At 38.1% G+C, this 25,236-nt stretch overlaps 1 protein-coding gene across 1 annotated transcript in view; it reads right to left on the bottom strand.

Moving 5' to 3' along the window:
- Positions 1–5,471: 5,471 nt before the first annotated feature.
- The window catches only part of LOC124613586 (G-protein coupled receptor 52-like), a 389,562-nt gene continuing 369,797 nt past the window's right edge, over positions 5,472–25,236 (bottom strand). The window contains exons 2-3 of the mRNA XM_047142302.1: positions 21,899–22,050; positions 5,472–7,625 (exon numbers count right to left, since the gene is read on the bottom strand). Of these exons, the coding sequence (XP_046998258.1) occupies positions 6,942–7,625; positions 21,899–22,050 (836 nt within the window). The 3' untranslated portion in view covers positions 5,472–6,941. The remainder of the gene's footprint in view (positions 7,626–21,898; positions 22,051–25,236) is intronic.

Below are 25,236 nucleotides of genomic sequence, written 5' to 3' on the forward strand. Positions count from 1 at the left end.
TTAGTGCTGCAGGAATATGACTTCCGAGTAGTCCATATAGACGGCAAAAATAATATTGTTGCAGATGCATTCTCTCATGTTTCAGAAGTATTAGGACCAGATATACAACAGATATGGAACAGACAACAGAGTTCTCAGACCTACTTATGAAAGATGATGTCTGCCAATGCTGTTATTTGGATGTATGTAAGAACATGGCCAAATTACAAGATGCTGAAAAAGATGTAGGACAAACAAATGCAGCAGGATGGAGAGGCAAGGATTAAACAAGACTAAGAAGTAATGACTGGTGTATTGTTTCATCAGAACTGTCAAGATTCTGAGAATTTGTGTGTATGGTATACCTTCAGATTGTGAGAGCAAGCTTATATGGTACACATACTACATATGGGGTCAATTTTAGGTTGTGAAGTGTGTGAACAAAATTGGCATCAGTTGCTGCTTTCTTGATCTATGCAGGAAGATCCAACACAAGTTAAGACATGTACAGTATATCAGAATGCCATGCCATCGAATAAAGGGAGTAGACAAGTTCTACATACCATAGTGTCAGACAAGTTTTTAAAGACTGTGTCCTTGGACCTCAGTGGTCCATTATCACTTGCATATGGGAACAGTATAACCTGTTCACAACATATTTCCCCACCAATCATCAAGAAATTACTTGATGATTATATCCTCAGAAGACAAGCCACTTGCGTTGTTTACAGGTAATGGAGCGAGTTTTACAAGACATCATTGGAGAGTCATGTTAGAATGATAACAAATCCAGCAATTATTAACATCAAGGTACCATCTGGAAGCCAATCCCGTGAAGAGGAATGTTCTGGGAACTTAGTAAAATTTATTAGGGCCTTTTGTCATCACATACAGATGCTATGGATTGACTACATTAAGCCATTTGAGAAAATAATCAATAATTTGCCTGATTCTTCAACTAATTATACTCCAACTGAGTTGATGTATCAGAAGAAGGGAAGGAATCTGTTGATTAATGACATACCACAAGTTCCAAGGATGGAATAACACTTACAGGAGAAAGTCAGGAAAGCTTTTGTCAATCTAACTGACAAAGCAATGAAAAGGAGAATGAATTTTGATAAGAAGTTGATCAAGGTACAGAAGTATAGAGTGGGGTAGAAGGTGTTAAAATCTGTCCTTGTTTGTCACTACTCAGGAAGAAAGGGCAACTTTCGTACACAGGTCCATTTGTCATCCTGTACTATATCTATAGGGAAATTCCATGTGCATGGTGCAACAAAGATAATATGCATAATGAATTATTCTGGGGAATGCACTGTGCTCAGCATTCCTTGGTTTCCATTCCTTACTTCATACTTTTTGGTGGAAATAAAGAAGGAATTATTATGGTTGAGGGTGTGAGATGGAAAAGAGTAGACATATTCTCATTTTCTTTAATTAGTGATCAAAGAACCTAATTTGAGAGTTATTAACTCACAATATAGAGTTTAATAGTTGATGTTACTGTCAACAACATTTGATCTTTGGATGGATCGATGCTTGCAAGATAAATAAAACTATGTAATGTGACAACTGAATATTGATTTTCCTAGATCATTTTTTCTGTTAAAGAGGACAAATAACTTACAGGGAGGATGAACTGTTGGAAAAGTGGTCAGGTGACAAGGAACTTGCATCAGAGTCCAACATTAGCTCTGTATGATTTTCTTAGACCCACAGTTATAGAGTCTGTGCATGCAATTACTACAGAAACATTCCGAGGACCGAAGAAGTTTATTTCAGGTATGGAGAACCATCAGTCTCCACCACAGAAAGCCTTATGTACAGCACAGACACTCTTATTAACTGTACTTCCCCAAGGCTAATTATGAGAACCAATTCATCCCCACTAATGTGTGTGTGTGTGTGTGTGTGTGTGTGTGTGTGTGTGTGTGTGTGTGTGTGTATATATATATATATGATAGAGGGAAACATTCCACGTGGGAAAAATATATTTAAAAACAATGATGATGTGACTTACCAAACGAAAGTGCTGGCATGTCGATAGACACACAAACAAACACAAACATACACACAAAATTCTAGCTTTCGCAACCAGCAGTTGCTTCATCAGGAAAGAGGGACGGAGAGGGAAAGACGAAAAGATGTGGGTTTTAAGGGAGAGGATAAGGAGTCATTCCAATCCCGGGAGCGGAAAGACTTACACCTTAGGGGGCAAAAAGGACGGGTATACACTCGCACACACACACACACATCCATCCACACATATACAGACACAAGCAGATGACATATCTGCCCAAACTCTTTGCCTTTACAAATGTCTGCTTGTGTCTGTGTGTGTGCGGATGGATATGTGTGTGTGTGCGAGTGTATACCCCTTTTTTCCCCCTAAGGTAAGTCTTTCCACTCCCGGGATTGGAATGACTCCTTACCCTCTCCCTTAAAACCCACATCCTTTCGTCTTTCCCTCTCCTTCCCTCTTTCCTGATGAGGCAACAGTTTGTTGCGAAAGCTTGAATTTCATGTGTATGTTTGTGTTTGTATGTGTGTCTATCGAACTTTTGTTCGGTAAGTCACATCATCTGTGTTTTTAGATATATTATATAAATATATGTGACCAACTGTGACAAAATAAGGACAATATTTGTTAATATATATATATATATATATATATATATATATATATATATATATATATATATATATATATATATATAAAGCTTGAATTTTGTGTGTATGTTTGTGTTTGTTTGTGTGTCTGTCGACCTGCCAGCACTTTCATTTGGTAAGTCACATCATCTTTGTTTGTATATATATATATATATATATATATATATATATATATATATATATATAAACAAAGATGATGTGACTTACCAAATGAAAGTGCTGGCAGGTCGACAGACACACAAACAAACACAAACATACACACAAAATTCAAGCTTTCGCAACAAACTGTTGCCTCATCTCTCCCTTAAAACCCACATCCTTTCGTCTTTCCCTCTCCTTCCCTCTTTCCTGATGAGGCAACAGTTTGTTGCGAAAGCTTGAATTTTGTGTGTATGTTTGTGTTTGTTTGTGTGTCTGTCGACCTGCCAGCACTTTCATTTGGTAAGTCACATCATCTTTGTTTTTAGATATATATTTCCTACGTGGAATGTTTCCCTCTATTATAACTATATATATATATATATATATATATATATATATATATATATATGTGTGTGTGTGTGTGTGTGTGTGTGTGTGTGTGTGTGTGTGCCACATTCACAATAAGCCAATATTCAACATCCAAAGATGACACATTAATCTGTCAAAACTGGTCAAGTACAATCAAATATTCCAATTGTGCAGGTGACAACATAAATTTATTTTGAAAAAAGTATGTAACACAGTTGCTGAAAAAATGGCAGCTATGAACATAATCTGTTCCATTCAACTGAAGTCGAGATAGCCTTGATGCTGTCGTTTCTGTGCCAAAGTACTGTTATCTGTAACAGTTGGTGGTTATCTATATAGGAATATTGCTTACATGCAAACTTTTGCTAATTGAGAATGTTGTAGCTTACAGGCATATAAAAAAGTGCACAGAAGGTCTTCAGTGTACTAATAATGTTTATCCACTTTTCTGTTACTTTGGTATATTATTTGAAACAAAAAGAACAAATTCAGATCCATACTGTGTGGATATTCTTGAGTAGTGTGTTTTTTGGCATAAAGTTGATTGTGGTGTTCATAGTACTGTTCCTGTTGTTATATTTGCTTTAAATGATAACTTTAGAAGCAACAATTTTCAGTTTTTTTTAAATATATATATAAGTTGCTGCAGCAGTCTTCTTCATAGAGCCATGGGTCATTTTGGAATTTGTGAATATATTTCTATTCGTATGTAGCTCTCTTGCACAACTTATGACAAATCATAATAAATATACAAGTGACCAACTGTGACAAAATAAGGACAATATTTGTTACAAAATCGGCCTACTAAGATATTTTGGAATATATTTATCCACATATTTGCTACAAAGCAATAAGATTGCTAAAAAGTTTTTCGTTAGAGAATATTAGTCCACATCTTGAGATTAAATTTTAGATCTTTTCTGTCATCAGTACACACACCAAAAACTACAAAATCATACTCAGATACTTTGTACAATGCCACTGTGATGCTTGCAGTTATGATTCTGAGTTGCTATATAACAGGAAGGTGAATTTTCTACAATGAATATATTATGTAGTATTGCAAGGAAGTGATGGAGATTAATATTACAGCTGCCAGTATCATTGAAAGAATTAATATTAATTTTAGGCAAACTTCACTCTGCTGGACTGATTACGTCTGCACAGTGTAATATTAAGATAGTAATATTGTATAGGCCTTAATGGAAACACACGGCCTCGACGGCTCTAAAACATGCTCTCTATCTTGTAACAAACATAGAATTCTCCATAGCATTAATATATAAAAAAAAGAACACTGTGTTAATCACATTTTATTTCATATGAAAGGCAGTAACATGAGACAGGTAAGTGACATCACCAAGTAAGAAACAAATACAGAAATAAAATGTGTGACATAAGGAAACTAACTAGTAATTCACAGATATCTCTTGTACTCCCAAAAATGTACCAATACAGTCACTATAAACCTTATTTCTATACATGCAAAATTAATTAATCATAAAAATTAGTGCATAAGATGTCTGTACAGTTGCCAGTTATAATGGTCAGAAAACTTGAATTCATCCTGATTTGCAGAACAGCATAAAATTTAAAAATTGTGAATTGTCTGAAAGTTAATTTTTTTCTGTGTAATTTTTGTAAAATTTATAGTGTGCTTCTCATGACGTTATTCATTACACATATTGGGGCTTAGTGATAAATGAGTTGTCTTCATAACTGTTGTGCCAAATGTCATGGACAGTAGCATTTATGTAAATAATTAAATGTTTTCCCCAATATATGATATTCACAAACTTTCTGTTATAGTTATGTATTTTTATTTTTTCCTCATTGAATTCTGACTCATACATTTTAGGTGAATTCAAAAAGTCTGTGTTTGTGGACTAGACTGCTTTACTGACCATTTGAACTGAAATTACCTGTGTGAAAAAAATCTGACTGACAGCGTAAAACGAGACATGTCAACTGCCCAAGTTGTTTTCGGCATATTGAACAGGCGTGTTACCTGTTTCTTTGCCTGTTACACAGTATAAATGAATCATTCCTTGATTTGGGTGTTCTTTGCAAGTGTGTTTTTTCAGGTGCATTACAGTGATTCTTTTTCTAAAATTCACTAAAACTTTTTGCAAATAAAATATTTTCATTTCACACATAAAAATGGTTATTCAACTTTAGTTACAAAAATTACTTGTAATCTATACTAAATACAATACATTTCTCTTATTCCAAGAATATAAATGTATTTATATATCTTCTTCCATAAATAGGTGTATTTATCATCATTCTACACTACAATTCACTTTCACATCACGTATATTGTCAGCCATACAGATTTTGCATTTGCAAAATTTCAGTAATTCATGCAGTTTATATATGTTACAGGTAAATGTTTATGTGTAGAACTCACCTTTATTTTGATTGAGAACAGAGGAAAGTTGATACTAAGCATGGGTTTTTATATAGCTTCACACTAATCAAAAGAGTAGAAGCATGAGGTTCTTTAATATGAGCACAGTGTTCCTCGTTTAAATTTGTGGCTTAGTTCATTGCTACAGGAAAGTAACAAATTAATTTACATTGTAAGATGACTCTGATGTGAATGCTGTAATGGATTGATGTTAAAAAAAAGCATTAACTGTTCTAAAATAATGGACTACATGCACTGTCAATAAATTTGTTTTAAGATATCCTTGCATGAATTTAATAATCAATGGCCATACTATTTTCAAAGTAAAATGAAAAATCTGAGCTCTTGGCTTTATACAGTTACCTCAACTAAATATGACACAACAGTTGTATTGTGGCACATCAACTTCACTTAACATTTCGCTTACTACACTCAGCTGTATTAAAATTTAATTAACAGTAGTGAAACCCTGTCTGTGGCCTTCTATTTTGAGTTTAACATTCATTATCCTTATCAATAATTAAATAATGAGCCAAAGCCCTAGATAAAGAATGTACAGTGAAACACTTTACATATTAGTCGATAAAAGACAGAATAACATTATAACAAACTTCATCTGACATAAATGAAACACTTTTAGTACACATAAATATCCATTCAGCTCTAAATATTAGAAAATAGGAACATCCATTTTTTATGTACAGCTGCATATTATGAAACATTTTAACTAGTTAGTTAGGACAACAATAAACACAGTAATGTCATAAGTAGGAATTGAATTGTTCTTGGAGTAAGCTTTTCCAAAAGTACATTATTTTAGCTATACACAAAATATTTTGTACAATGACATCACATCAGCAATCTAAGGGCACTATTCACTTTACTCAGAACATTAGCTTTGATACCTCATACTGTAACAAGCAATGCTCAAGTTTTCTTCTTCACTAGATGCACTACACACAGAATAAATGAACAGTTCTTTTAGGTTCAGTCATAGGTATTTTAAAGCTCATCCCGAAGTCTTTAATTTAACATTTGCCATTAATAAAATGCTACACTGGATGAATTACCTGAAGCACATATCAGAAGTCACGAATTCTTCTATACACTGCCACAGAACACTGTTCATACTGCTTTATTCAAACTAATTCTGAGATAGCTCATTTTAATACATGTCATACAGTCTCAAGTGGTTACTCAGCTGCTTGTCACTTCTTGTAGTTTTGTAGCAGATTAAATATTAACATTATGACCAATGGTGAATAATACTTAATAATGTAAACTGGTATAGAAAGATGTGTTTATGTCACAGTGGCACTATGTAGGGCATGAAATAAAAGTCCCTGTTTTAGAAGTACAATTGTCTGTGTCATTCATCTAGATCTATGCCCATCAGGTCTCCTTGCAGCCGCCCTTTGTAACGACAGCATACTGTCACACAAAGAAGACGTGCTGCTAGTCGGAACTGGGGACTTAGTGCCACTAGTATAAGAGATTTCCAAAAAGAATTAAGTATTCCAAGCCAAACAATTCCAAAATGTAAATATGGTATCTGAATCCTGTTTCCTGTAAAATGTTCATACAATTTAATTCCTGCATACGGTGCCCATGATAACCAGAATACTATCACAAGCACAAATGACACAATGTGGCTTGGGTTAGCAAGATTCTCAGATAGTGCACTTGCATACTCTTTATCATGGATGGGAACACCACTACGTAATTTACGCATGGTGGAGAATATGTAAGAATATGTGTAAATGATAGTTATGAGACTGGGGCCAAGTACCAGAATGGCAACTGTAACAGAATAAGCTGCCATATTACTCCAGTCAAGCACACATATGTAAGCATCCTTATCAAATGTTGGTTTGTTGACACCAAGCAATGGCGGACAACACAGCATAGCGGCTGATACCCAAGTGAAGACCATCCAGCAACGACAGCGTGTTTTTGTCTGCACTGTTTCATACCGAAGAGGTTTTCTCACAGCCAGGTAACGGTCAACGCTGATCCACATGAAGGTGAACACGCTCACACTCCACAATGTTACCTTGCAAGAGAAATAAATGTATTAGTGCAGTACAGTTTTTCAGAAACACACACACACACACACACACACACACACACACACACACACACACACACACACACACAATCTATCATGTGAGAAATGAGCTGCAAAAAAATTTCATTGAATGCGGTACATAAAATAAAATATATATGTTATTATGCATAAATTATAAATACATTCTATTATAATGAGCAGGATCTTTGTTAAGAGGAAAGCTACCATTATGTTATATTAAGCTGCAGCATTTACAATCTACAACCAAAGGTGCCAAAGAGATAACAGTAATGCTAAAATTCTGTGTAAGTGTCTGATTCTCTTCGAAACATTCTGCACAAGAATTAACTCATATCTAGAGCATTTTTCATGCATCATCTTATAATAATCATGGGGGACTATTATTCCAAAAGTATTTTATATGTTTAAGGAAAATAATATTTTTACATTATGGGCACAAAAATGGTCACCCTTGTGCTAACAGCATGTAACTTCTCTGCAAGTCTGTACTGTTTTATTAGTCTTGGAATGAATAAGTCTGCAGCACTAGACTGCATCACTGTCAAACCTTTTCTTCCATAACAGCTCATGTGAATCAGCCAGATTGCATGGTTGTTATAGAGTTTTTATCTGGAAATGAGTTTGGAAGGACTAGTGATTAAGGCTTTGCTTCACAGTGAAGTTAATTTGAGTCAGTATATACCTGTGTTTCCACTCTGGCATGATCAGTCATGTAAAGTCAATACCTGGATGACTAGAGTGCCCACAAACTGCCAGGAACCTATAGGAAAGTGTGTGCTGACAAAAAGCACCCATCTGACTTTGGAAGAGAGTGGTGTAGCAGACTGATTAAATCGTTACATATCGTTTAATGGCTGATTAGACCCCTGAAGATGCTGTCCCTTTCCATTTGATTCTCTTTTCAGTGTGTACTCAGTGCAGTCAACTAGCCACTCATCCAGTACAGGCATTTATCTCAGCCACTACTGCTCACACAGTGCCCGCATTCTGTCTACAGGCAGCTAAGCAGCCCCTTCCTCTCTCCCCAAAAAACTGCCATTTATAATCACTAATGATATTCCACACATATACCAGAGTCAGGGGTTAGAAGCTGTCTTGTTATAATGTCCATTAGCCTTTTAATTGTTTATAATGTATATATCTCGTTGTGTGCACACATTGCCAACAAAATTTAAAAGCAGCAGGAGTCAATAGTGCCAGTAGTAGGCAAATATTTACAACAGCCAACCAAAACATCACATAGAACCTTATTTAAAACAGTTACAACCTCTTTCCAACTAAGATCTTTCTCCCATTCTATCCATTTACCCCTCATAATTCTATGTGACTGAGTGTCTCCACCAACTTTCTGACATCTTTGCATACAAACCACACAACCATGATACCATCCCAGAAGTCCAACATGACCTCAAGCAGCTCCTAATGGCCTTAGGTCCATCCCAAAACCTGACACTTAAATCATCTCACACCAACAATCTCCAGCTCTTCTACCTTTTAGCTACTCCCCAAACTCCACAAATAAATCTACATTCAAGACTGCTCATTACCGTCATTGGCTCTCTATGGCTCCTGTCCCATTACACCAAACTCATTGTTAGTTGCTGTGGATGCAACATCTTTGTACACCAACACCCACAAGCCCATGGCCACCATCTTTCCCAACATTCCCTGTTAACAGACATACCACTCTTTCCTTATCTTCCTGACCCCCAATTATTTCACTTTCAAATACCAAATCTACATACAAATCTGTGGTACTGCCATGAGTACTTGCATTGTATGCCAACTTATTTATGGGCCATCTAGAGGAATCCTTGCTGTTCAGTCAACACTTAAAGCCTCTTGTTTTTGGACGACATTTTCATGATCTGTACCCACAGCAAGGACAACCTTCTCTCTTTCCTCCACAGTCTCAACACCTGTCCTCAAATAGACTTCATCTGATCCTTCCTTCAGTCATCTTCCTAGATGTCGATCTCCACCTCTCAAATGGTCATAAAAACAACTGTCAAGATCATGCACACCAAACACCAACAGTACTCCCATTCTGGCAGCTGTCACCTGTCTCTTTCTGACAGCCTTGCCATCTTTGGATGCTGCATCTCCAATGGAAAGCAGTAGTTGTTTAAATATACTGATAATATAACCAGAGCCTTACTGACAGACAGTACCTTAACCATAAACAAATCTCCCATGCCGTTTGCTCCTCTTACACCAGTAAACCTGTTGACCAGCCACCAACCAGTACTCCTCCAATTATCCAATCTCATCCTGACCTTCAAATGCTCAACCACATTCTCCACCAGGGCTTTGACTACCTACCTCTCGTCTTATTCTGATATGAGGAATATCCTACCCCAAATTCTAACCACATTCCCCAAACTAGAATCTCATCATCCACCATACCTACAGAATATTCTTGTCCATCCCTATTCCAAGTGTACTCCCAATCCTGCAATCCATGGGTCATTTTCTTGTGGTCAGCTCATCCACCAACTCCTATTGCAGTCAAGTCACATGCATTTCCTACCCAATAAAAGGTAGAGTTGTGTCTGAAAGCACCAGTGTTATATATCAGCTATGGTGCAATTACTGTACAGCATTCTAGGAGGCAAGACAAGTAACAAACAGTCTACTTCAATGAATGGTCACTGCTGAACAGTGGAGAATTAAACTTGACCATCCAGTAGCTCGACCTGTTGCACACCACAACACAAATGAGTTCAACAGCTCTTCACTACATGGGCCAGGACTACTGATGCTGTCTATACAATAGAAACAATAATGTTAGTGAAAGAAGACTCTTAAAGTTACAGAAAGGAATATAATTATAATACAATTCAGAACAGACTTCCTTATGTTCAGCTGAAGAATGATATTGGCAGCAAATAGCCCATATCTTGAGATGACAGTACTTTGTAATTCACTGCCAAATGAATCAAAATCATTGTCTGGCATAAACTTAAACACTTAACTGCTATCATATGTCTGTCAGACAGCTGTCGAACATCCTGGTGGTCATCCCTTTACTTTCCAGGGGCATATCACCTTTCACCTCAGTGTGCCTTTGAGCTGGAGTGCTGGCTTCTTGCTATGAATATGGGGAGGCATTCACACTATTTGACCTTCAGTAAATCCACAGTAAAGTCACCAAGGCATCTGGCAGAAGTACTGTATGAGCCACATGATTATTTTTTGTCATACATGTTTATATCCGTATTTCGCGTTTATTGTGACAATTGTAGTTTAATATATTATGGTTATTATTGACACAGTCTTGAAATTGATTTCCACAATATGGAGTCTCTAGCAGGTCCATCTCACCATTCAAAACAGCTGGAACAGACTGGTTATTCTCAATGAGTTCTGAAAGTAAATGAACCAAACTTTGAAATGGATGATATGTGATAGAAAGTGATTATAAGAAATCAAAACAGGAAATGGATGATGATGAAGAAGATGATGGAACCTAGGATATACAAACAGTGAAGATTGTCTAAGTAGAAAACAGTAACATTGCTGTAATTTCTACTTTTGTGGTGTGGGAAACGTGGTATGGGAAACTGCTTCACATGGAGATGAACACAAGCACCAACTAATGTCAGTACAAGACAAATTAACATTATGTTGCAGATTCCTATCCTACAACTCAGGGCTAATACCTTCACAAAGAATCCAGATGTTGAACAAGTACGGGGTCTATGTTTTATACAAGACATTTTAGATAAGATTCTACATTGGTTAAACAATAAAACCAGTAAAAGAAAAGTACTATCATATCTTTTGTACATGATATTTGATGTTTGTGAACTGAAAGCTTTTGCAGGCTTCACAGCAATCTCCAAATCTGGCAATGAATACACAGATAAACTTTTCTCTATGGGGGGAAGCATACATGACGTTTTTCACAGTACTGTAAGAAAAGGTTTTTGTTCATATTGATACTTCTTCAATTTGAGAACCCAGGTGACAGGAATGAAAGGAAAAAAAAAAAATTTGACAGCCACATTGTGAACTGTTGGCTGTGTTACTCTCCTGGCTGTACTAATTGTATTGATGAAATATTTATGCCTTTCCATGGTCGATGTAGATTTCTGATGAATCTGCCAAGAAAATTGGTGAAATATGCATTAACAATAGTGTCTATGATAGAAACCAGGAAGCTGTATTTATATAATGCCTGCATTACGACCTGTAAAAAATGTAAAACTTAACAGCAAAATGTGAATTTATCCTCAAAATTCTCCAGAAACTTTGCTTCTGTTGCTTCATTGTTTATGAAGACAGGCAAATCACAGAAATAATAATTAAAAGTTTTATTTCTAGATGTTTGAGAAACATAGGACGGTCCACCTTTTTCGGAACATCAGATGCATATTTTCTGGATTTTCTTCTTGATTATCAATGTTTTGCTGTGTTTCACTTTCATATGACTGACAATATGTGTTATAACTAGTTGAGATCAATAAACAAATAATAAGTTAAGACAATATTGTATAATTCAGTAGTAAACTACTGGAGTCTGACAAACACCATGATACTAGTTATGTTACAAAATCGTATGATATAAGTTAAGGGTTAAAAAGAAGCATAAAGCATGGCTTCTACTAAAATGTGTATATAAGATGGTACTGACATGAAATGTAATGATAAACTTTCTTAAATGTAGTAAAGAACTATACCTATGCATGTAATACAGAATGTATAACTTTTGTGTACAAATAACATCTATGTAAACATCCTGACATTGTCCATGCATGTAATAATACAAGTTATAACTTAAAATAAATAAATCTTTGAGCAGCTTGTCTCTAATCTCTTGTAAACCAGTGGATGTAGTTGTACTGAAATTCTGGTGAATTTGTTTAAATGTTTTCTAAAGATCACTAGGAATAGTTGGAATCGTTAATATGTTTATACAATATGTTAAGCAGAAGACACACTGTGAGATACAAAGTGGAGCATTGATTTATGAACTGCTGAAACAGAAACAATTGGACACACAAACAGCAAAAACTAGATAGGGAATTAGTCAGATATTTCTTATTTGTGTCTTTTAGCTTAATGATATTATGTTTCAATTTCCTTTATTTTTCTCGTATGACAATATGACATGTTAACATAACAATCTATCACTGAAATGTAATGCAGGATGCACTGTTCATATGCATACTGTCACTTCAGTCAACTTTGAAGTAATGTACCTGAATGCTTTTATGTACTTAATCAGATGGAGTAATCACTATGAAGGCAGTTACTTAGGTAGGTGTTTTCAAATATGAATGAATTACATTGAAACACCAAAGAAACTGGTATAGGCATGTGTATTCAAATACAGAGAAATGTAAACAGGCAGAATACAGCACTGTGGTCAGCAATGTCTATATAAGACAACAAGTGTCTGGCACATTTGATAGAATGGTTACTGATGCTACAATCAAGATTTAAGTGAGTTTGAACATAGTGTTATACTTGGTGCACGAGGAACGGGACACAACATCTCCGAGGTATCCATGAATTGGGGATTTTCCCATATGACTATTTCACAAGTGTACAGTGAATATCTGGAATCCACTAAAACATCAAATCTCCAACACCCCTGTGTCCCGAAAAAGATCCTGCAAGAACGGGACCAATGACAACTGAAAAGAATCATTCAATGTGACAGAAGTGCAACCCTTGCACAAATTGCTGTAGATTTCAATGGTAGGCCACCAAGTGTCAGTGTGCAAACCATTCAATGAAACATAATCGATATGGGCTTTTTGAGCCGAAGGCCCACTTGTGTATCCTTGATGACTGCATGACACAAAGCTTTATGCCTCACCTGGGCCCGTCAACATTGACATTGGACTGTTGATGATTAGAAACATGTTGCATGGTCGGACAAGCCTCGTTTCAAATTGTATCAAGTGAATGGATGTGTACAGGCGTGCAGACAACCTCAGGAATCCACAGACCCTGCATGTGAGCAGGGAACTGTTCAAGCTGGTGGAGGCTCTCTAGTGGTGTGAGGCATGTGCAGTTGGACTGATATGGGACACCTGATATGACTAGATACGACTCTGACAGGTGACATGTATGTAAGCGTCCTGTCTCGTCACCTGCATCCATTAGTGCCCACTGTGCATTCCGACGGACTTGGGCAATTCGAGCAGGACACTACGACACCCCACATGTCCAGAATTGCTACAGAGTGACTCCAGGAACATGGCCACCAAACTCCCCAGACATGAACATTATTGAGGATATCTGGGATGCCTTGCAATGTGCTGTTGAGAAGAGATCTTCACCCCCTTATACTTTTACAGATTTGTGGACAGCCCTGGAGGAGTCATGGTGTCAGTTCCCTCCAGCACTACTTCAGACATTAGTCGAGTCCATGTCACATCTTGTTGTGGCACTTCTGCATGCTCGCAGGGGCCCCAGCTGATATTAGGCAGATGTACCCATTTCTTTGGTGCTTCAGTGTATGTGGATTAAGGGCTTGATACTGTTTTATCTTAAAGCATGGCATCAGTTCTTTGTTTGTTTCTGACAGGTGCAAAATTAGCTTCATAAATAAATTCTGAGAAAATTTTAGCATAATAAACATATTAGAAGAAAGAGGCCCAATGGATGGTAAAGATGGAAAGAGAATTCTGGTCTTTTTGTTTTGGAGGGAAAAACCACTCATGAAAAAAAAAATAATTAAGTATAAAAATTAATGCCTACAACAATTTAACTACAGGAACAAAAATCATTAGGTAAAAAGTTTTGAGGAATAGGTTTTGATAAAACTTGGAACATGACATGATGGTCAACAACCCTGATAATGCATCTGATGAGAGAGAAAATTTATAACATTAAAATACACTCAGTATCAGGAGTGGCCATAAAATGATAACTAGATCCTTATATCATACACCAGACTCATCTCCTGATGTAACTGAAAACTTTAGAGAAAACTTCAGTTTACTTGTATGTAAGTCCCCAATCACACTGTAATCATTGATAGAGACTTTAATCATCCAACTATTGCAAAATTACAGTTTTGTTAGTGGTGGATGTGATAAGACATCCTGTGAAATGTAATTATACACCTTCTCTGAAAAATACCTAGCACAGGTAGTTTGGACCCCACTCATGATGGAAATATATTGGATCGAATGGCAACAGACAGACCTCACCTCTTTGAGGATGTCCATGTCAAAACTGGTACCAGTGACCATGACATGGTTGTCACAATGATGATTACCAAAGAACAAAGGACAACTAAACAGAAGGATATATACATGTTCAGTAGACTGAATAAAAACTCATTTGTGTTATATCTCAATGAGGAACTTGAAACTTTCAGCACAGGGGAGGAGCATGTACAGGAACTATGGCTCAAGTTTAAAAGAAAAGTTTACTATGCACTAAACAGATACGTACCCAGTAGAACAGTTCATAATGGGAAGGAACCTCCATGATATACAGTCAATGTAAAGGGACTTCTAAAGAAACAGAGATTACTGCATAATAGGTGTAAAACTAAAATTGAGGGTAGCAAAACAAAAGCTGAAATGCTTGTCCATATTCAGATGTTCCTTTACAAAGGAAAACCCAGGAGAATTGCCCCAATTTAATCCTCATACCACTGAAAAGATGAACAAAATAAGTATTAGTGTTAATGGTGTTGAGAAACAACTGAAACTGATAAAATTGTATGAAGCGCCAGGAGCCGACGGAATCCCTGTCAGATTTTATACTGAATTTGCCACCAAGTTAGTCCCTCTTCTATAATCTTTAACAGATCTCTCAAACAAAAAACCATCGACAGTTCTTGGGAAAAAGTACAGGTCAAACCCATAACAAGAAGGGTAGTAGAAGTGATTCACAAAACTACCATCCAGTATCCTTGACACTGATTTGCTGTCAAATCTTAGAACATATTCTGAGCTCAAACATAATGAGGTATCATGAACAGAATGATCACCTCAGTGCGAACCAGCATGGATTACAAAACCATCAGTCATTTGAAACCTAACTCACACTTTACTCATATGACATACTGAAAGCTCAAGACAACCAGGTAGATGCAATATTTATTGATTGCTGAAAAGCATTTGACTCAGTATCACACCTACGCTTATTGTCAAAGGTACGGTCATATGGGGTATTAAGTGAAATTTGTGATGGGATTGAGGACTTTTGGTAGGAAGGACATAGGTTGTTATTTCAGATGGAGAGTCATTATCAAATGTAGAAGTAACTTCAGGCATGCACCAGGGAAGTGTGTAGGGATCCTTGTGTTCATTTTGTATATTAATGACTTTGCAGGCAATATTAATAGTAACCTCCAACTTTTGCAGATGATGCAGCTATCTATAATGAAGTATTGTCTGAAAGAAGTTGCATAAATATTCATTCAGATCTTGATAAGATTTCGAGGTGATGCAAAGATTGATAACTTGCTTTAAATGTTAAAAAATGTAAAACTGTGCCCTTCACAAAATGAAAAAAAAAAAAAAAAATCTAACTAGAATGTCAAGTAGTCACTGCTGGAATCAGCCAACTCATACAAATAACTGAGTGTAACACTTTGTAGGAATATGATATGAGATGATAGTATAGGCTTAGTCATGGGTAAAGCATGTGGTAGACTTCAGTTTATTGGTAGAGTACAGGGGAAGTGTGATCGGTAACCTCCAACTTTTGCAAATGATGCAGCTATCTACACTCCTGGAAATGGAAAAAAGAACACATTGACACCGGTGTGTCAGACCCACCATACTTGCCCCGGACACTGCGAGAGGGCTATACAAGCAATGATCACACGCACGGCACAGCGGACACACCAGGAACCGCGGTGTTGGCCGTCGAATGGCGCTAGCTGCGCAGCATTTGTGCACCGCCGCCGTCAGTGTCAGCCAGTTTGCCATGGCATACGGAGCTCCATCGCAGTCTTTAACACTGGTAGCATGCCGCGACAGCGTGGATGTGAACCGTATGTGCAGTTGACGGACTTTGAGCGAGGGCGTATAGTGGGTATGCGGGAGGCCGGGTGGACGTACCGCTGAATTGCTCAACACGTGGGGCGTGAGGTCTCCACAGTACATCGATGTTGTCGCCAGTGGTCGGCAGAAGGTGCACGTGCCCGTCGACCTGGGACCGGACCGCAGCGACGCACGGATGCACGCCAAGACCGTAGGATCCTACACAGTGCCGTAGGGGACCACACCGCCACTTCCCAGCAAATTAGGGACACTGTTGCTCCTGGGGTATCGGCGAGGAACATTCGCAACCGTCTCCATGAAGCTGGGCTACGGTTCCGCACACCGTTAGGCCGTCTTCCGCTCACGCCCCAACATCGTGCAGCCCGCCTCCAGTGGTGTCACGACAGGCGTGAATGGAGGGACGAATGGAGACGTGTCGTCTTCAGCGATGAGAGTCGCTTCTGCCTTGGTGCCAATGATGGTCGTATGCGTGTTTGGCGCCGTGCAGGTGAGCGCCACAATCAGGACTGCATACGACCGAGGCACACAGGGCCAACACCCGGCATCATGGTGTGGGGAGCGATCTCCTACACTGGCCGTACACCACTTGTGATCGTCGAGGGGACACTGAATAGTGCACGGTACATCCAAACCGTCATCGAACCCATCGTTCTACCATTCCTAGACCGGCAAGGGAACTTGCTGTTCCAACCGGACAATGCACGTCCGCATGTATCCCGTGCCACCCAACGTGCTCTAGAAGGTGTAAGTCAACTACCCTGGCCAGCAAGATCTGCGGATCTGTCCCCCATTGAGCATGTTTGGGACTGGATGAAGCGTCGTCTCACGCGGTCTGCACGTCCAGCACGAACACTGGTCCAACTGAGGCGCCAGGTGGAAATGGCATGGCAAGCCGTTCCACAGGACTACATCCAGCATCTCTACGATCGTGTCCATGGGAGAATAGCAGCCTGCATTGCTGCGAAAGGTGGATATACACTGTACTAGTGCCGACATTGTGCATGCTCTGTTGCCTGTGTCTATGTGCCTGTGGTTCTGTCAGTGTGATCATGTGATGTATCTGACCCCAGGAATGTGTCAATAAAGTTTCCCCTTCCTGGGACAATGAATTCACGGTGTTCTTATTTCAATTTCCAGGAGTGTATAATGAAGTATTGTCTGAAAGAAGTTGCATAAATATTCATTCAGATCTTGATAAGATTTCAAGGTGATGCAAAGATTGATAACTTGCTTTAAATGTTAAAAAATGTAAAACTGTGCCCTTCACAAAATGAAAAAAAAAAAAATCTAACTAGAATGTCAAGTAGTCACTGCTGGAATCAGCCAACTCATACAAATAACTGAGTGTAACATTTTGTAGGAATATGATATGAGATGATAGCATAGGCTTAGTCATGGGTAAAGCATGTGGTAGACTTCAGTTTATTGGTAGAGTACAGGGGAAGTGTGATCGGTTTACAAAGGAGATTGCTTTCAGATCACTTGTGCAACCAGTTCTAGAATTTGCTCAAGTATGTGAGACCTGTACCAGATAGGACTAACAGGGGATATTGAACATATACAGAGAAGAGCAGCACACTGGTCACAGATTTGTGTGGTCCATGGGAGAGTGTCACAAAGATACTGAAGAAACTGAACTGGCAGACTCTTGAAGTTAGACATAAGCTATCCAGAGAAAATCTACTAACAAAATTTCATGGACCAGCTTTAAAGGGTGACTCTAGAAGTGTACAGCAACCCCCTTTATACAGCTCACATAGTGATCTTGAGGATAAGATTACACTAATCACAGCACGCACAGAGGCATTAAATCAATCATTCTTTCTCTTCTCGAAGGAGAAACCCTAATAACTAGTACAATGGGAGGTAACCTCGGCTATGAACTTCACAGTGGTTTGTAGAGTAAAGATGTAGATGTAGCTGATGCATTTATTTCAAAACAGATATTGAAGATCTATGGAAATTATGATGAGAAAAAAACCTAAAAGCGTGCACTACTTCCTATTGTACTGCTTGAACAATAACTAAATTACTGCAAAATGTAGCATATACATGCAAATTATCATTTTTTGTATCTTGTACAGTTTAGATAAAGAAGAAAGTGAATGTGTGTGCAGAGACAAGGCACATTATTGATTTTTCTTTGAAATGCAATTAGATATTAGCATTGAAAATTGTACAGAAAATGAGGAGGAATCCAGAAGACTGGAATAAGAGAATAACAGTCCCAATCTTCAAGAGAGGTAAGAGGAAAGAGTCCAGAAGCTACTGGGAAATCACATTGATGAGCTACAGTGAAAAGGAAGATTAGAGTTTAGTGTTCTGCCGACATTGAGGTCATTAGAGATCGAGAGCTACTGTGCAAATATCTTTGAGAAAGTTTTGGGAATATAAATTCAGACAAAAATAAAAGGAAGGATGAGAGAAGAACAATATGATTCCAGTGTAGGATGGCCCACAGGAAATCTAATTTTTGCTATACGACAATAATGGGAACACCACTGTGACAGTGTACATAATATAGGTATAGGAGTTCCTGGAGAAAACAGGAGCAGGAAAGCAGACTATTATGGAGGATAAGAGAAATGTACAGTGGGGGTGTGAGCTGTGTGAAAGTGGGAGGGCAGAGATCAGACTGGCTGGAATAGAAGAATCCCTTGAGGTAGAGAAGTGCACTTTCTCTGATGCTCTTCACTGTGGTGATGTATGAGGGAGTAGGCAGAGTGACACAAGTAACTGGTGTTGGCAGACAGTTTTATAATTTGGAGAAACAAGGAAGAAGTACTGGAGCATTTGGACATATGGAAACAAATAATACAAGGATATGAGATGAAATTTAGCATAAGTAAGTATGAAACAATGATCACAAATAAGAAGGAGAGAATCAGAACAGGAATAACAATTGGTGAGGAATGACTGAAGAGGATGGAGAGTTCTGAGTTCCTGGGAAGCTTAATAGAGGAGAATGGAAGAAACACTAGAGAAATAAACGAGCAATGGAGACAAACAGAATCATTCCCAGTGTTAGAATCACAATATGGAGCAAGAATGTCCCTCAAAACAGCAAAAGGGTTATGCATTGGACATCCTATATCATGATCATGACTTGTTCCTTAGAGACCTGGGTAATGAAAGGCAGAGGGAAAAGCAAAATACAAGCTAGAGAGATGGAATTCTTGAGAAATAGTATTGGAGTGACAATGATGGACAGGTTAAGGAATAAGAGGATCAGCAAATTAGTGAACCATTACAGGACAGGATAGAGAAATTATGGCTTAAATGATATGGATATGTTAAGAGAATGGAGAAGAAGAATCTACATAGAGAGGCACACAAGATGAAAGGGAAGGCAAACAGACCAAGAGGAAGTCCAAGAGACAGCTGGCTGAAAGGAGTGAAGGAATTTGAGCAAAAGAAAGAAGAAAACAAGGGAGAGGCTTTTGTGCCAAATAAACCCAGCCAGTGGCTGAAAACTGTACAAAATGATGATGATGAATGCACAGATATCTTATGTGCTTGTACACTCATTAATTCATGTAATACATTTTGTAGATCTCATCGCAGAAGTGACCCATAATAGATATGGAATAAGTCATGATATCTATTACCCTGTAGAGCAATTACACATTGCTTCTACAGTAACTACTAAATATTGTTAACAATGAATAACTAATGTTAAATCAAACAATGGAAAATCCAGGATGGACAATATTAGGGAAGGAAAGTTGCTACTCACCATATAGCGGAGATGCTGAGTCCCGATAGGCACAACAAAATGATTCACACAATTATAGCTTTCGGCCATTAAGGCCTTTGTCAGTAATAGACACACACACACACACACACGCACACGCACACGCACACACACACACACACACACACACACACACACACACACACGCAAACGTAATTTGCACACATGTCTACTGTCTCAGACAAATGAAACCAGTTGTTGAAGCAATTGTCTGAGACAGTAGATGTGTGCGCAAGTTGTGTTTGTGTGTGTGCGTGTGTGTGTGTCTATTGCTGACAAAGGTCTTAATGGCCGAAAGCTATAATTGTGTGAATCGTGAATCTTTTTCTTGTTCCTATCGGGACTCAGCATCTCCACTATATGGTGAGTAGTAACTAATGTTAAATACAAACGTCACTGGCCCTTCTCCATTACACTAAAATCCCTGGCAAATTAGTATTTTGCATGAAGGAACTGGCATGTGTCAATCCATATTACTGATACTACTTTATGCACAATTTTCTGTCTTTTTTTTTTACATATTTATCAGTTATATGAAGACACTGATATCAAATAAAGGGAAATGGTTACTACACACTGTAATAATAAAGTATTCTTTTGTGTAATGTCATTACTCATATTGCTAGTGGGAATCTGAAAACCCAGAATGTAAATATCCACATAGCAGGAGTGGCTAATAAAGTAACCTTTAAATTAGCTTCTGAATTTGCGTGATGTTCTCTGTTTATCACATTAGGTGTGAGAGCATTTAGTTTGATATCTTTGTAATAGACTGAAGAACTGTGTGTTGTCCTCTCGCAAGAAATTCAGAGCCCATATTGAAAGAATTTGTATCTTTTATTGCAGTTTTGTGTACTAAAGTCGCTTTAGAAGGTGTCACTTTTAGTTATACATGTTTTCACTTTATATAAGAAGAATGTTTTACTTGGAACAGTTTCATTTTTTGTTCATGAATACAGCATCTAATTTTAGAGAAGTAGTGAATAATAAGGTAATCTTTAAACATGTTTAATAATTTGTTGATATTCTCTATCTATCTTGTGTCATTTCGTAACAGTCTTTGCACTAGACCAAAGAGAGAATTGTAAGGGCCTTCAGGGAAATAATTTTTGTGTTTTGAATTGTGGTTGTGTCTACCATAGTTGATTAGAAACTATTTATATTTGTCATAGTGTTTTACATTTTAAGCAACATGTAATGTTTTGTAATGAAAGCAACTTCATGTCTTTTTAGCGAATTCATATGTGATCTTTCTTCCTGATTATCTTAGAGCAGTACAATAACTCCACACTGAGAAGCCAAAAGAAGAGGTTCTGCCCTACCTTTTAGATTTGTAAACTAGGAACTCACACTTGTTTCTGTTCCTAAATTTTTCTACTTTGTGAAATATAGATTTTCCACACAGTTAACACACAAAAAGGTACAAATGCCCACTTTCCCATGCTTAAATAGTGTGTGTGCTAACAATTCAGAATAATAAAAACTTAAACCTACACTATTACCTCAAGATAGCCAACAAGCCGGCAGACAATGTCTCCATACACCCACTGCTGTACAACAGCTGGATATACAGATAATGGCACAATCAGCAAGCCACATAACAGGTCAGCCACAGCAAGTGAGAGAAGATATATGTTGATAACTTCTGTGGGCCCTGTAAATATGAACAGAACAGTCTTAATAAGCTTACAAGTTTCCATTTGTAATGCTAGCTGCAGTATATGTGACATCCATCTTGTCATATGTGTTTCACATTATTCCTACGGGCTATATCTAAAACACCAAGTACGATATTTTTGTTTCCTTTAATTGTAGATTTAAATTTTTTTAAACTGTGTTAATTATGTCATTCTTATAAAAATTAATTACATGCTGTTAAATACCAGTCAAGGGACAATACATACGGAATTGTAGAATCCATAATACCAACAAGGAACTTCGAAAAGGTTTAATATCGAACTTTTAATGTTGTCATAATGGTGTGAGGAGTGGAGAGTGGGAGTCATGTGCAGGCTGTCAAGCAATCATTAAAGTGAAGAACATCATATTGGGTAGCATGTTCAGTGACTAGGTAATGCAGCAGTCTCTTGGCCACAGTTTGGTGGTGGCCATTTATGTGGAAAGACAGCTTGTTAGTTATCATGTACATGCAGAAAGTAGCATGATGGTTGCAACTTGGTTTGTAGTTCACACAGCTACTTTCACAAGTGGTTCTGCCTTCGATGGCAGTAGGACATGCCTGAGACAGGACTGGAGCCGGTGTTAATGATGGGTGTATGTAACAGGTCTTGCACCTATGTCTGTCGCAGGGATATGAACCATGGGCCAAGGGGGTGGGAATACAGGTGGAGCAGGGATGGGCAAGAATATTGTGTTGGTATGGTGGGTATGTGACGAAGCAAGCTGGAATCTTTTTATTTCCTCTCTTGTTTTGCCATCTGCCTCCTTAAATTTGTTTTTTCACTTTTAACTTATTACCATTCACATATGTAAGTATAATCTGCATTTTCATAAAAGAGAAAGGTTGGCCCTCAGTTGTATAGAATATAGCACCAGATCTAATTCTGTGCTTAGTTTTGTGTATGTCATCAATTTCCTAATTTATTTTGACTGTTACTAGTTATACTTTTGTTATAGGGTAACAACAGTAATTGTTTCATAAATTAAATAGTTGCCTTACAAACAAATATAAATTCTGTACTAACTATAAACATTTGGAAGACGAAAAACTGGCATTCTTTAGGTATTTATTTGGCTATATTTGAAAACATGTTGCCAAAGCCAGCATTTAATTCCAAAGTAATTACCAGTTTTGTCAAAAGTATTGTTTGGTAACTATATCTGTTAATTTTGCGCTTTAAACAAATAATTTGGCTTAACCCTTGTGGTAGAAGAAACCGTTAAAAAGGATCAATTTTTTTTACGTATTCAGTTAATTTAATGAGTTATGTTTCAATTGTAATTTCTGTAAATTAAACATCAAACAATGTATAATTTCAGTTCCCATTATTGTGATGATATATAAAGGCCCAATTTTTGGTTCAGAGACAGTCAGTGCATTGCCAATTTTCAGATGAGGAATCTGTGCTGGTTAGAACAACAACAATGCATCAACTTAACAGTCGAATAAGTGTAACACAATTAGGCAATGTGTTAAAACAATGACAGAGTCTGTTCAGTACCTACCATATTATTCTGCAAGAACTGTGAATTGTGTGGTTAGGTTTTTACTGCTCATAGAGGTTCAACAGTGAACTATTGTAGCAGTATGCTGATATTTTCCTGCAACCTATTAATGGGGTTATAAATTTGCCAATAATTACTGGCCATATAACTGTGTAATATTGGGGGGTTGTGAAGAGTGAAAGTATAGAACTGTGAAACACAACTGTCGGCTACATCATTTACCGTAATCAGTGTTGAACTAGCACCAACCATTTTTCACCCAGTAGAACAGCGCAGCACATTGACACTAAGGACTATCAATGAAGAAATAAAGTAGGTGAACATCACAGGTGGTGGAACAGAGCTGCTGGAAGAATGGAGGGGACAGTGGCAAGAAAATTCCTCATTTCAGGGCAGAATAAGAGGTAATCCAAACTCTGATGAAGAATGTGATTCAGTTTCTCCAGTTCTGGGTAGTACTGAGTCATGAGAGCAGTGCTCCTTCGTAGTTGGATGGTGGTGGTGGTAGTAGCAGTAGTAGTAGTAGTAGCTTTATTCATCTGTAGATCTCTTTTTACAAGGATGTAGGACATGTCAAAGTATTTACAAATTTATTAATATAATAGAAGGAAACATTCCACGTGGGAAAAATTATATATAAAAACAAAGATGAGGTGACTTACCGAACAAAAGCGCTGGCAGGTCGATAGACACACAAACAAACACAAACATACACACAAAATTCAAGCTTTCGCAACAAACTGTTGCCTCATCAGGAAAGAGGGAAGGAGAGGGGAAGATGAAAGGAAGTGGGTTTTAAGGGAGAGGGTAAGGAGTCATTCCAATCCCGGGAGCGGAAAGACTTACCTTAGGGGGAAAAAAGGACAGGTATACACTAGCACACACGCACATATCCATCCACACATACAGACACAAGCAGACATATTTAAAGACAAAGAGTTTGGGCAGAGATGTCAGTCGAGGCAGAAGTGTAGAGGCAAAGAAGTTGTTGAAAGACAGGTGAGGTATGAGTGGCGGCAACTTGAAATTAGCGGAGGTTGAGGCCTGGCGAATGACGAGAAGAGAGGATATACTGAAGGGCAAGTTCCCATCTCCGGAGTTCGGATAGGTTGGTGTTGGTGGGAAGTATCCAGATAACCCGGACGGTGTAACACTGTGCCAAGATGTGCTGGCTGTGCACCAAGGCATGTTTAGCCACAGGGTGATCCTCATTACCAACAAACAGTGTCTGCCTGTGTCCATTCATGCGAATGGACAGTTTGTTGCTGGTCATTCCCACATAGAATGCATCACAGTGTAGGCAGGTCAGTTGGTAAATCACGTGGGTGCTTTCACACGTGGCTCTGCCTTTGATTGTGTACACCTTCCGGGTTACAGGACTGGAGTAGGTGGTGGTGGGAGGGTGCATGGGACAGGTTTTGCATCGGGGGCAGTTACAAGGATAGGAGCCAGAGGGTAGGGAAGGTGGTTTGGGGATTTCATAGGGATGAACTAACAGGTTACGAAGGTTAGGTGGACGGCGGAAAGACACTCTTGGCGGAGTGGGGAGGATTTCATGAAGGATGGATCTCATTTCAGGGCAGGATTTGAGGAAGTCGTATCCCTGCTGGAGAGCCACATTCAGAGTCTGGTCCAGTCCCGGAAAGTATCCTGT

The sequence above is a fragment of the Schistocerca americana genome, chromosome 4, assembly GCF_021461395.2.
Source record: "Schistocerca americana isolate TAMUIC-IGC-003095 chromosome 4, iqSchAmer2.1, whole genome shotgun sequence".
NCBI classification, from domain to species: Eukaryota; Metazoa; Arthropoda; class Insecta; order Orthoptera; family Acrididae; genus Schistocerca; species Schistocerca americana.